The sequence below is a fragment of the Populus trichocarpa genome, chromosome 1 (genome assembly GCF_000002775.5).
Source record: "Populus trichocarpa isolate Nisqually-1 chromosome 1, P.trichocarpa_v4.1, whole genome shotgun sequence".
In the NCBI taxonomy this organism is placed as follows: Eukaryota; Viridiplantae; Streptophyta; class Magnoliopsida; order Malpighiales; family Salicaceae; genus Populus; species Populus trichocarpa.
In genome coordinates, this window is record NC_037285.2 from 22,045,498 (window position 1) to 22,060,280 (window position 14,783).

Here is a 14,783-nt window from a genome sequence, read left to right on the forward strand (position 1 = left end):
CTCTTACCTATCTCTCACTCCACTCTCCCCTCTCAGCCTATCACTCTCCATGTGCATATATATCTTTTTATTGTGCCTCTTAACACCATATCACGACCACACTAAACACTCACCGCGGCGGTGCAACCCTCTCCCTTCCTCCACTTCCCTTTATTGCTCAGAAACAAATGGATCTATTATTTATAACTTTTTTTTTTTGTAAGTTTGGGTTGCAGCCAAATTTGGTGTAACCTTTGGGATTTTTGGATGTAGTTTAGTATTTCTGGACTCTTTTTTTTCTAGCCGAATTTGGTGCAAGTTTAAGCATATTTGTAAAGCTCGGACTGACATGTAGTGTTGATATGGAGACCTTGCCGATTCATGGCTTTGAATTAAAAAAAACTTGACTGGAGTTTAATTAAATATTAAGTTAGCTTGTTGACTTGATAAAGTTATGGCTTCATTCGATTAAAATTTGATATTCAACTCATTGATATTTTATCAAAACGATATTATTTTAATTTTTTAAGAATATTTTTTTTTTAGATTGACCTAAATGAAAGTTTTAAATCTATGATTAAGATCTCACTTTTAAGTTGGAAGATAAGTTAAATATCGTTACATTTATTCAAGATTAAACTTGACAGTTCTTTGGTTGTAAAGTCTGTTAGATTGAGTTGGTTGGGCTTTTACCAAATTTGGAGCTTTTGTAAAGGCCTGTTACATCTCATGTATCTAATGTAGGCCCACTAAAAATAAAAATTTGGTTATTACAGCCAAACAAATCATACCGAATCAAAAGCAGTTGAGTTGATTGATTCGGTTTAAAATTTCAAGAATTCATTTGATTCAGTTTGGCTACTTGTTTTGGGCAAAAGTCAACCCGATTAAACCGATGTTTAACCCGAAGTCAAGTTCTCGTCATGTCATGACTCGAAACATAAGATATATTTAAATGATTTTAAAGAAAATGGGAAAGGTCACATGATTTTAAATAAATTAAAATTAGAGTAATTATAAACTAGTTTAAATGATTATAAGAGTAAGAAGGCATGCCAAATGAAAAGGAAAACATCGGTTTGAACCGGGCGTCTCGTCATGTCATCTTCTCGAGGGACCTGGCCGACCCGGGGCTGGAACCGGGTCGGGTTGAAGAAAAAATAGGATAAGAAAAAATCTGGCGTGACCCGATTGACCCGGTGAAAAACTCGGTTGCAACCCGTTGACTTTTTTTTTTTACTAAAACGACGTCGTTTTGATTTTAAAAAAAAATTCACCCGGTCAAAACCCGGAACCCGATTCTTGAACCGGGCCGGCCACCGGATCTGGTCTGAAAACTATGCTCTAGCCATGAGCATCCTACAAATATAGAGGGTGGCAGAGAACAAATAAATAACAATAAGTCAAATAAATCTCACAAAACAAATAAATAAATGTGAACTTTTGGACACAACCTATTATTTTAATATAATATTAGGTGTTTTTATTTAGATTTGTTTTTTACGATATATATTTGTGAGGAACCTTGCAGATTATATGAATATCAAGATTCTATGAACTGATATTGATCAGCAGGCTGACAGTGAAGACAATATTTGAAGCATCATAGTTAGCTGGCATAAAATTATTCCGATTCAAACATGGATGGCATGATCTATTCGAATTAACTCGAGCTTCGTCTTTTTCAAAGTTATCTCCATCCAAAATATCCCTGCGATAAGATCTAGGTTACGACTGCTAGCTCAAGCTGTTCCCCACTCGACAGAAGAACCCACGTTCGAAATTCTGGCATCAAGATTGACAGATTGTGGCTGTTTGTGCCTTGTGCGCGCGCGCACTCACAAGAGAGAGTGCCAGCTTCACCTTACAGTTCGGAACTTAGCCATGGCTGGCTCAACATCATTTCATATATTTTCGAGAAACAAATATCGAAGATCAACACAGGGAAACAGACAACTCGGGCTTGAGCAGTATCTTGGAACCATGCACACACGTGAAAATAAAATGTCGGATGTTTTAAAAAGAAATATGCAGCTGTAAATTCATAGGTCTCTCAACAATGCTGGTCGTTATATGAAAATTGTCTTCGTTGTCTTTACATTATTTATCTTTTCTGTGTAAATGGACAGGAAGCTTCTTTGTATGTTTCATTGTGGGCTCCAAGAATTATATGGGCAACAAAACAGATATATATATATATATATATATATATATATATATATATATATATATAAAATCAATTTATGTCTTCAAATATTACAAAAATTTAGGGTCCATATTGTCGTTGTTCTTAACATAATATATATTAAAATTGTTAATTAATGTTTTTCTTTGCCTAAAATCTTTTAACCTGTGATTATCTTTGAAGGTTATAGAAATGAGCTAGATTATATACTATCATGTTCTTCTTGAATATTTAATTTCATTTATTTTTTTTTAACTTTTTGTAAATATCCAATCTAATCTGGGATTATTTAAATCTAACACAAATCTCTAATAATTAAAAGTCGCACTCATAAACATTATGTAAAAATCAAACTCTATCTGATGATTTGACCCTTCTGAAAAGAACATTTTTATTTACTTTCATGTCACATATAAAACATGTTTGAAAGTGTAATGGTGGTTACTTTTCAAAATATTTTTCATGTCGAAATGCATTAAAATGATATTTTTTTTATTTTTTAAAAATTATTTTTGAGATCAACGCATCAAAACAATCCAAAACATACAAAAAAAATTAATTTTTAATAAAAAAAATTGAATTTTTTAAAACACAAGTTGGTCCACATTTTCAAATACTCCCATAAAAAAAGAAAATAAAATAAGTGCACTAGGGAAAGGGAGATTAAAAAAAGAAACCAAATAAGACTTTTATAATTTAACTGACCAAAATAACCCTCTTCTCCCTTGCACTAACCACAACTCATACCTTTCAGTTTAAAACCACAAACAAAACTCACAAATATCCTTCAATTATATTTGATTATTTTTCTATTGCCGACTTTATCAAATTAAATAATAATATTCAAAACTACAAACATGCATGTTAAGTTCTGAAGATTTTCATTGATAAATCAGAATATAATAAAAGTGATTATAGTAGTGGTGGGAGAGGAGGAGAAATAAATAAGGGGTAGTGATAATATTATACTTATAAAAACAATATATTTAAAAATATATATAATATCATCACCACATGAAGAGCGGGGGTGGTTGAAGAAAAGTGATGGGGAAAATGGAAAAATAATTATGAAATAATAATAATAATAATAATATGCCGAATAATTCAATGGATATTATAAACATATAATATGTTATATATGAGATATTGGCATATAGTGTGTCACCATGCCGCTGCTACTTGGCAGACAAAGCCGGTTGACGATCTATAAACAATGAGCAACAAATTAAATATAAAGTTAAGTACGTGATAATTAACTAATTGCAAAAACATAATTAATGTTGATTATGTGTTCGAGAGATCGCAGCAGGTGCTTCTGGATTAACAACGAGCAATATACACAGCACAAGTGCTCGTTGGCTCCAAATATTGCATGACCTAATTAAACATATAATTTAGGACAATTTGCAGGGAATATATATATTTTGTCAACAGTTATTTAATAATCAAGACGATATGATATAGCTATAGTTACATTGATGTGTCCGGCAACCACCTCATAAACTCTGGTTTTTGTGCAAACAAATATTCTCTCCTTTTCATCTCAGCATATCCACACACCCACACGCACAAAATAATTTGAAAAAACTTAATTATGGATCATAGCAATTTATAGTAAAATATCAACTATGAGAGGTATAACTCAATTAATAAGATCTTGCGTTTGCTCTCTAGAGATCATCAGTTTGAGTCTCACAGATTTCAGAATCACTGGAGACTTACATGATTGTTAATTTCAGGGCCCGTGAGATTAGTTGAGGTTTGTACAAACTAGTCCGGATACCTATATTAATTAAAAAAAAAGTAAAAAATCAATTATGAAATGGTCACGAAAACTTGTGTAACGATCCAGTAACTTCATAAATGTCTTGAGAATTAATGAGTAATTGTTCCCCAAAAGCAAAGTAAATTGCAATGCCACAGCTAATTAGAACAATTAGTAGGAAGGTATTTGACTTTTGGCTGGTGGGCCGTATAGTGTATGCGGCGTCCGATGCAAGGATGGTCAGTCACTCTCTCGAGAAATGAACCGTGTTTTTGCAGTGACAAATCTACCCCCTTCTGGAAGACTTGAGCCAAAATGCTAACCCTTTTCTCTCTCTCTCCCCTGAGTAGGTGAGAGCGTAGTTATTAACGGGTTGACCCGGTCAAGTGACCGGGTCTTGGGCCACACGGTCAATTTATAGATAAAAACACAATATTCTATCAAAACGATCCATTCACACCCCCAATTTCTTGAAAAAAAACAGAGAAGGAAAGCACAGGTAGTGCAGGGAGAAATTAGTCATTTCAAGCAAAAGGCAGTGTAAGCTTTGTCATTAAGAAAACCTTTTATTAATCACATATGCTACTGGTAATAAAGCAGGAAAAGACGAGGCCTTCATTTTTCAAGTAACAGACAAGAAAAAAAGTAAAATTTTCAAATAATTGTGCATTGGGCTGTGCAAAAGATGTGTTACAAGTTGAACTTGGACAGTGTACGTAGCTTTACCACTTTATTTCGAATGGTGGAATGAATTTGGATTCTTCTTTGACAGAAAATGAATTTGGTAGGGTCGATTTTAGCATGGCCATACACTTTCTCCTTCAATTCACTGACTGGCTGGTTTATATAATTACTTCCCTTTGTGTTTATGTTTTAAAAATATTTATAAAAAAATTTGAAAATTTGTTATAATTTTTTTAAAAAAAATTAATATGTTTATGTGTTTTTAGATCATTTTGATACGTTGATATCAAAAATAATTTTTTAAAAATAAAAAAAAATATTATTTTAATATATTTCTGAGTGAAAAGCACTTTAAAAAGCAATATCTTGTCAACTTCAAAATACTCCTTTATCATGCTATCGTGTTATGCGTGTTTAATTTATATATTATACTTTTGCACATAACCACAATTAGGTAAGACCTCAAGGGCCACTTTAGGTTTTTACTTGAAGGTTCGATATTCTAATCCATAGTTATTAAGTACGCCTTAGCTTGACAAGTTGATTATAGATTCAAAACGTGATTTAGGTTAGGTTTCTAATTATATCAAATAAAACATTGACTCATTAAAAAAATTATTAATGACTTAGTTGTTAGTTATTCGTTTTACGTTTTACCTTGTTTTTATGATATTGTTCTCATGTTTGAGGCTTAGCATTTGTTAAATATTTTTGAAGAAATAAGATGAAAGTGACGAGGGTAATTTAAAAAATAAAATAAATTAAATTATATTTCTTGGATTTAATTTTTTATCAATTAAATTTAAATCGAATACTATAATTAAATTTAATTAAAGATAAGAGTTGAATCCAAATAACCCGTAGTAGAATAAAGGGTTTTTCTATTTTATGGTTAGGGAAATTTTTGTGTACTCGGTTATTTAATTTCTACAAGAGGGCATAAATGGTGTGGTGACTATTTGCTTGCTTGATTCCATTAATTAATTACATCTAGGACAATGAAATCCACCTTCTAACGCTATCCTAATTGCTATAATTAATAAAATAAAATAAAAAAAAAAAAAAAAGAGCTCGACATGATGAAGAATTATTAGACCAAGTTCATGTTGTCGATCCAAAGAAAGCTAGGTCATACCAAGGATAGTGTGTGTGTGTGTGTGTATATATATATATATATATAATACTACCTATTATTTTTAAGGCTATGTTAAGGACAAGTGCAATTGTCAAGATGATGATGTCAATTTATGAGAATTATGCACATTTGACTATTTCTAGAAGATGTTTTTATGTGAAATTATGAGTGAAGTGGTGGAGGTGAATTGATGATCACTAGCAGGGGACGAGGCAATTGCTACTTTTGCCAGAAAACAATTTGGTTCTGTTTAAGAAACCAAGGTATTTTTATAATGCTATTTTTTAGTCAAAAATATATTTTTTTATTTTTGATATAAGACCATCAAATATATATAAAAAAAATTAATTTATTATCTTTTAAAAAAATAATTTGAAAAACACTTTATTTTAAAAACAGGTGAAACAAAAAACTTTAGTTTCTCAAATTATAAATAAAAAAATGTAAAGAATAAAATTTAAAAACTATGGCAACAATAATTGGATATTTACCACGTAATCATAAAGAATAATTCGATGTCATTAAAGACTAAGGTCCCATTTATTTGCTGGAAAGTAATTTTTTTTTGGAAAATGAATTATTTTTTGATATTTGGTAGTGTAATGAAAAATAAGTTGGAAAACACTTTCCAGTGTTTGGTTATGTTATGAAAAATGAACTGGAAAATAACTTATTAATGTTTTTTTTCAAGTTTATTAAAATAATAAGGAACAAATCTTACAAATTAAAAAGTTGAGTGAGAATGAAATTAAAAATATATATATAATTTCATAAATTATCTCAAATAAAATAAATAATAATCAAAATAATAGAGATCAAATCTAAAAAATAAAAAAATTGAAAGATGAAGAAATTAAAATAATAATAATAATTAACATTTTATAAATTATTTCAAATGAAATAAGTAACAATCAAAAGAATGAGGATCAAATTTGATAGATAAAAAATTTCAATTAAAAAATGATAAGGGAAAAGCAAATAACAATTATAAAAATGAGGACTAAAATTAATATAAAAATTAAATTCTAAGAGATGAAATTGAAAAATAAATATTCAAAACAAAATATATATTGCAATCAAAAGTTTAAAGATCAAATTTGATATAATCAACAAATAATATGACATTTCTAAATTTTTCACAACTTCTAGAAAGTGTTTTCCGCCCAAAATAAAAGGAAAACACTTTCCTGAAAACCAAGCCAAATTTTTTTTTGACTGTAAAGTGTTTTTCGTTGACAAACTTTTTTAATGGCAAACAAACATATGAAAATTTGAAAAGTGGTTTTCCAAAAACTATTTTTGTAGAAACAAACGCAACCTAAAAGAAATAATTTTTAAATGTGGGGATTAAATTTTGAATGCATCTTCTTCCTCCTTTTGCACCAACTTATTATAAAGAAACCTCCTTATTAAAAGGAAGTTTTCAAACCTAATAATCTCAAAATCTGCTTTAATATTATTAAATCAAATCTCAAAGCCACTCAGCAAGATTCCACTAAGATAATTGTGCAGTAACGTTTGAACATGATCATGAGTGGTCAGCCTAAACCGTCGCTTTTTTTATTAGATAAAATTTAAAATTTTATTATTTTATTTTAAATTATTATTATTAATTTATATTTTTAATAATTTTAATATATTAATATTAAAAAAACCCACTAAAAAAATAGAGGCACAAACAGCAGAAAAAGGCGTACGAAATACGCGGGTGATGATGTAGTTTGGAGCAGTTAGTTTACCGAACAAGAAATACTCAATTAAACCCTTTCTTTCTCTACTTCTTTTACAAAAAATAAAATATTTCTGTACTTTGACCGGTCCCACTCTAAACTTAATAGGCTATTTAAAAATACAGTAGTGGGGGCAAGCTATTTATAGGCCATTAATTGAAGTCTGTAAATTTCAGGGGTTGTAGAAATTTATATTGGTATTAATTTTAGAATTTATAAATTAGTTAATATATGTATAAATTAATTTGAATATTTATATTATTAAAAAAATATATTAATAATTAACTTTTAAAATATTTTATATTTATAAATATATTAAATTAATATTTATTTTAATTTTTGAAAGTTATTTATGATATCAGCATATCAAAATAATCCAAATATATAAAAAAATATTAATTTGAAACAAAGAAAAAAATAAATAAAATTTAATTTTTTAAAAAATATTTTAAAAATATAAAAATAAACAGATTTTAAAATAGTGTTCAGAAATATTATTTTCTAAATAAAAAAAATATTTTAAAATAATTATACTATCAAATATGTCATAAATCCAGAAGAAAAAGGCGAATTCCAATCTTTAAAGTCAACCTTAATTAGCTTCTCAGTGTATCAATAAAATCCTAATCACGTTTTTCTTTCGATTTTAATCAACAAAATTATTAAATAATAACATGAGGTTCACGATATATCTCTTTATATATATATATATATATATATATATATATATATATATATATATATAAATCATCAAATTTTGTAATATCATCCCTTTAAATTACCCGAAGCTCACATGATGGGTAGAAAACATAAGATTCTAGCCATTTTTATGCAGTTAAATTATGCTGCAAGGGAATATTTTATAGTAAATTCATATATTTTTATATAAAGAAATGAAAAATTACCTAGTTTTACCATTTGTGTTAAACCAATAAAAGAATCTGAATGACAATCTACTGATTTGCAGAGGTTATTGCTTTTTTTATAATCTTATGTTCAAATTATATGGTTGTTAATATGATGGTCATTTAAAATTTATATGGTTGTTAATTTCAGGATTTGTGGGATTAGTCAAGATACGTGCAAGTCGATCCGGATACTCACATTAATAAAAAAAAATTAACCAAGATGAAACTTAGGTTGGGAATTTAATTGACAAAGTGCTTTTTAGATTTGTTCACAAATGAGGAAAGAAATTTAATGTGTGTTTGGTATTTTTTTAATTAAAAATATATTAAATTGATATTTTTTTTATTCTAATACATTAAAATTATAAAAAAAACAATTAAAAACATTAGTTTTAGATTAAAAAAAAACAGTTTAAGAACAAGTTGAATTGTAAAACAAACATAGATGTGTTTAAATTGTTTTAAAATTTTTCAATGTTTTTCAATCATTTCAAGACACTAACATTAAAAATAAAAATAAAATCCGAGAAAATATGTGTTAGGACAACGTTAGCTTCATTTTCAAACTTGCGTTACCAGACTAAAGTGTGTTGTCTTCTCGCTCTCAACCTGCATTACCTACCTTCCTATTCCTATATATACCATAATCCTATCTATCGTCACTAATACTAAACTATTTCTCTCTTCCAAATCTCTGAAATCTAAACGATAACTACATTCTGTTCTTTTCATGCTTTCAAGCTTTTCAAGAAAAACAAACTGAGACAGACAACTTCTTTTTCTTTTCAACCTTTTCCAGAAAAACAAACTGAGACAGAGAACACCAGGAAAAGAAGGAAAAGAAAGAGAGATATGGGACCGCTTTTCCCCGCGGGGATTCTAATCGCCGTTGTAGTGTTTCATGCTACGGTGGTTTTGTCTTCTTTTCCGGCCACTTTGCATCTGGAGAGAGGGGTTCCGGCGAGCCATAAATTGAAACTGAGTCAACTCAAAGAGCGAGACAGAGTGAGGCATAGCAGAATGTTGCAGTCTTCAGGAGGTGGTGTTGTTGATTTCCCTGTCCAAGGAACCTTTGACCCTTTCCTCGTTGGGTAATTATATCTTTTAAACCATATTTGAATCATGGGGTTTTCTTAGTTTTCGGATTTCATTTCTTGTTTTGCAAATTGCTGTTGATGAAGACTGGATGTTTTGGATTATGGGGTTTTAAATTTTGGATTCTTAGACTCTTAAATGAGATGTTAAATGTGTTTTTAGTCTCAGTTTTTATTTTGGTTCTTTTTGTAGGCTTTATTATACAAGATTACAATTGGGTTCTCCTCCAAGAGATTTCTATGTACAAATAGACACTGGAAGTGATGTTTTGTGGGTTAGTTGTAGCTCCTGCAATGGCTGTCCTGTTAGCAGTGGACTTCACGTAAAGCTCACTTTTTTTTCGCTTTTATAACCATGTTGTTTCATATTTCCATTTCCAGTTTCATGAATTTTATTTAATGAAAAGGAGAAAGGAGAGTAATTTGGTGGTACAATGTTTTCAATATTGTTCCTTCGGTTCTCTTATTACAGATTCCACTCAATTTCTTTGATCCTGGAAGCTCACCAACAGCCTCATTGATATCTTGTTCAGACCAAAGATGTAGTCTTGGGCTTCAATCCTCAGATTCTGTCTGTGCTGCACAAAACAATCAATGTGGATACACCTTCCAGTACGGTGATGGCAGTGGCACATCAGGATATTATGTGTCGGATCTGTTGCATTTCGATACAATTCTTGGCGGGTCTGTGATGAAAAATTCTTCAGCTCCTATCGTATTCGGGTGAGCTATTATGGATCTGTCAAAATTACGATGGTAGTTGTATGATATTCATTTGTTTGAACTCTGGAATTCATGGATTCTGATGGTGGATTATGAAACAGGTGTAGCACATTACAAACTGGGGACCTGACAAAGCCAGACAGAGCAGTTGATGGGATATTTGGGTTCGGACAACAGGACATGTCTGTTATCTCCCAACTAGCTTCACAGGGAATAACACCAAGAGTGTTCTCTCACTGCTTGAAAGGGGATGATTCTGGAGGTGGTATATTGGTTCTTGGAGAAATCGTGGAGCCGAACATAGTTTATACTCCACTTGTCCCATCACAGTATGTTTTCCTCCCTGTTTAATATCTTTAGATTTCCCTCAATTGTTTTATTCTTCTGAAGCCCTTCTCAATTGACTGTAGTATCTATGTGCTTATTCTAGCACTCTCTACTACATAGCTATGAAATCTGGTCTGACCTTCTGAGCTTATGTAGTTCAGAATCATTAGTGCTTGTCTCTCATTAGTTTGGCATGTTTATTTCAGTTGTTCTTTTGGTTGTGATTCCCTTCTATTTTGTATTTGACTCACTGTTTCTAATGGTGCAATCTCATAAAATATTTATGTTTGCTCATATTTTAATGTCAATTATTTAAAGATTTGGAAGCCATTGCTGTTTCTGGATTCAAGTGGTTTTGGTTGATAAAACTCTATGCACTTGGTATTATCTTGAAGGCTTGGAGCAGATAAGCTCAAACTTCGCATGTCTCTAATAATCTGTTGCAGAATTATGTTTAAGCTTGTCCCATCCTATTGAGTTTGACAATCTGGGCAATCTTTTCCTGTATGGTGATGCTTTTAGCCTTTTCTACTACCATGGAACTGAAAGTGATGAATTTTTCCAGTTTGGCTCGTGGTGATAACGTATAACTTTGGACCTCATTTTTAGTTTCGAAGGATAATTATTCTGCCTTTAACTAATATATGGTTCAATTTTTAAATAATAAAATTCAATAACGTGGTTGGTATTTTAATCTATTGGTTCATATGGAAACACGATCGGGGTGAAAAAAATATTCTTGTCATGAAATTACATAGATCAGCTTCTTCATTGACATGCCTTTTACTCACCATCCTAGACAAGCAAAATCATTTCAGTTCAACACTTTAGTAGTTAACTTTAAGTGGAACGTAGTGAAGCTTAAACCAGTAGTCTTGCTACCACAAGAATGTTATCTTGCATGTCAAAAAATCATTTCGAGCATGATACCATAATTGTTTAATAACTTTGATGGTTTAGCTTTATTGATTGGTAAGATAACCTTGCCCCTCCTTGGTTGTTAATAAACTCTCGAACCTTTGGAGCATACAATTCCTTACTGCATCAAAAGTTTCCCTGACCACCTTTATATGTGAATTTTCAGGCCTCATTATAATTTGAACCTGCAGAGCATTTATGTCAATGGACAAACTTTAGCCATTGATCCATCAGTTTTTGCGACATCAAGCAATCAAGGAACTATCATTGATTCTGGAACGACCTTGGCATATCTAACAGAAGCAGCCTATGATCCTTTTATCAGTGCTGTAAGTGCTCAAAGGAAATTTATACCAGCTAATAGATTGAACATTGTTAAGGATCTTCATTAGCCAATTCTTTAGAATGATGTCCTTATCATGTTTTTCTTGCAAATTTATTGGGAATTTTGTTTAACTTTAGCAATGTTTGAATTATTTAGTTGCTCTCTTGTGCAGATAACATCTACTGTTTCACCATCTGTAAGCCCATATCTTTCCAAGGGAAATCAATGTTATTTAACCTCTTCCAGGTTCATTTTCTAACTCCATTATCTTAGTTCAATTTCCATTTTGTATGTGGTGTCTTAACCCAGAACCATATGTTTGCTTTGTGCTCAGTATCAATGACGTATTTCCTCAAGTTAGTTTGAACTTTGCTGGTGGTACTTCCATGATTTTAATTCCCCAGGACTATCTTATTCAGCAAAGCTCTATTGTGAGTTCCTTAAGCTTGATATTAGTAACTTTCTATTTTATCCTGTTAAAAATATGTCTAGATCTTCTTGATTTGCATCGCAGTTGCTTGTGAGTTTATTGATAATGGTTTTCCTTTAATTGAATTTTCCCTTAATTTATAAATGGATACCTAGTCTTGATCATTTTCTGTTCCTGGCTTCTTTGTTTGCTTTCCTTCTGATTCTGATGCACAATAATGAACAAGGTTTAGTTGTTATTGTGCTCGCATTTTCTTTTATCTATTTTCGATCAATTTGAATACAACTTCAATGCCATCTTTGATCACTTGTTCTTCCATGGCTATGCTGCACTATTCACAAAACCCAACTTCCAACTATTAGCCTTGGTTTCTGCTGAGAACTGAAAACACATCAAGAGATTCTATAAGGATTCTCGACGATTGAATGTGGTTCCTTTTCATATTGGTCCCAGTAATTTGGAATTTTGGTCTGGCATCCCTATACTCTAACCAGTATGATTGAATTGGTGTTGCAGAATGGTGCTGCATTGTGGTGCGTTGGCTTCCAGAAAATTCAGGGTCAAGAGATAACAATCTTGGGAGGTATTGACACCGAACGATCTTCTTTTTTTCTTTTAATTCCCTGGAATTATTTGCTTGTAAAGATCATATGAGGTTATATATCAATTATCCAAAGATATAGAAATCTTAACAAATTCAAAATTTCATTTATCAGGGAAAGAAAGCCCAAATTTTCATTTTACTTTGTGGTTTAACTTTTATAGAGCAACTGTACTTCTGCTTTGGTCTAAGCAACACAGCCTTGTGCAAATGTGCAAGAGGCCGTAGTTTCTATTATCTGCTGATGTTTAACCGTAATCATTTCCACGATACTGTGGCTGTACTACAACAGAAAATACATTATCTATAAAACATTTAGCGTTCCTCTTGCTTTTGCAGAACCGAACATTAGAATCTCCGTACATATTTTCAATGTTACAACATCATTTCAACATTTTTCTATGATCTTTTCTTTTAATTTCACCTTGAGGTGTTAATATTACCAGCTTCATATCTGCTCATTCCTATTTGGTGCTTTTTAGTTCAATTGTATTGCCAATTAAAAATATGAGGAAATTGATTAAAATTTCACCTCAAAAAGGAGAAAATTCTTTATGATTAGCCGTTGTTTTATAATCATGCCATTTATCATGAATTTTAGCTTATCATCCAGTTTTATTTTTATTTTTACTAAAGCAGCGAGTATGTGCTCCTGGTCAGCTCTTTCTTATTCATATCCAACCAAAAATTGTGTTTGTGCTCCTCTGCTGATGTTTTTTTCTAAACATAATTGCTTCAAAACTCCATGCATGGTTCTCAATGAAACACTTAATACTCTGCTCTGATTAGCACTCTTCAGCTTACATTTATCTTCATGTCCTAGATAATTTCCGCTACCAAGTCCATGTACAAGTTGCAATAGTCTAGCTAGCAGCCACCTACCCTATTTCTTTTTTTATGCTACCTTGTTTGACCCTTTTTTCGTCTCTCTCTCTTCCTTTTATTTGAATAATCAGTAATCTTTTGCCTACGAACGACATTTGCTGTTGTCTTGTTTTTGCAGATCTTGTTCTAAAAGACAAAATCTTTGTTTATGATATTGCTGGTCAACGGATTGGATGGGCTAATTATGACTGTAAGTTTTGATTTTCTGTAATCGGCATTAGCATTGCGTGTTATTAAAATCATTTAGTTATTTAAATCAAGAATATAAACACAGAAGAGATTCTTGCAAAAGGGTAATTTATGAAGCAAGTGTTGGCAAAATAAATAGATTTTCTCCCTTAAGAAAAGTTGTCAGAACTCATTCAATATGCTACAACGACGAAATAGGATATGATTCTCTTTAGTTTGCAAATTTATTTAAGATTAGACCTGCTCCTTATCTCCATTCATTGTCTGTGAATTATCATGTTAGGCTCAATGTCAGTAAATGTGTCTACTGCCATGAATACTGGCAAAAGCGAATACGTCAATCCGGGGACCCTGATCAATAACGGTTCACCAGAGAACATGCCTCACAAACTGATACCAGTGACTATGATACCATTCCTTCTGCACGTACTATTGCTCAGCTGTTACTTGTTTTTGTAGCACACCATGCAACGCATCTGGAACTTTGCTTCACTGTAAGGCGCTCTTTCTGGTCTATATTTCAAGCAACCGGCAGGGCCATGCAGTATTACTGCTTTGGTTGCATCCAGTTGCTGTCTGGTGTGCAACTGATTTCCGAGTGTCTTTTCTTCTGAACATACTTCGTCGTCGGCCGTGTACACTCATACTTTCATGATTCATCCATTATCGCTCTGGCTCTATTGCAAGCGCTGTAAATTTACCTTCATATAGGATTTTTGATCTAACAGCAGAATTAATATATACAAAATGTTTCAGTTTGGTTACTTTTTCAATGTTTTCTGTAGTTTGTATCCATAAACAACTTGTGAGTTAAAAGTAACACCGTAGTGGTTTGTGACATAATTTACTTGGATTCTTTTGGTCCAAGCATTTTTAATAGAGTAATGTGTCATCTGCTTCTGTTA

The 14,783-nt window shown here is 31.4% G+C and overlaps 1 protein-coding gene across 1 annotated transcript; it reads left to right on the forward strand.

Annotated features, from left to right (window-relative positions):
- Positions 1 to 8,970: 8,970 nt before the first annotated feature.
- LOC7486665 (aspartic proteinase 36) lies at positions 8,971 to 14,783 on the forward strand. Its single transcript, XM_024594906.2, has 10 exons — positions 8,971 to 9,477; positions 9,674 to 9,803; positions 9,953 to 10,203; positions 10,305 to 10,532; positions 11,615 to 11,777; positions 11,946 to 12,019; positions 12,108 to 12,204; positions 12,720 to 12,786; positions 13,808 to 13,879; positions 14,162 to 14,783. The coding sequence occupies exons 1-10, from the start codon at positions 9,239 to 9,241 to the stop codon at positions 14,335 to 14,337; spliced, it is 1,497 nt and encodes a 498-aa protein (XP_024450674.1). The 5' UTR covers positions 8,971 to 9,238; the 3' UTR covers positions 14,338 to 14,783.

Bases quoted from the DNA above. Each gene is read 5' to 3' on its own strand.
- LOC7486665 (XM_024594906.2), top strand. From the start codon at position 9,239: ATGGGACCGCTTTTCCCCGCGGGGATTCTAATCGCCGTTGTAGTGTTT. The intron at 11,778-11,945 runs GTAAGTGCTCAA...TCTCTTGTGCAG, and splicing joins ATGATCCTTTTATCAGTGCT to ATAACATCTACTGTTTCACC. The intron at 12,787-13,807 runs GTATTGACACCG...TTGTTTTTGCAG, and splicing joins AGAGATAACAATCTTGGGAG to ATCTTGTTCTAAAAGACAAA.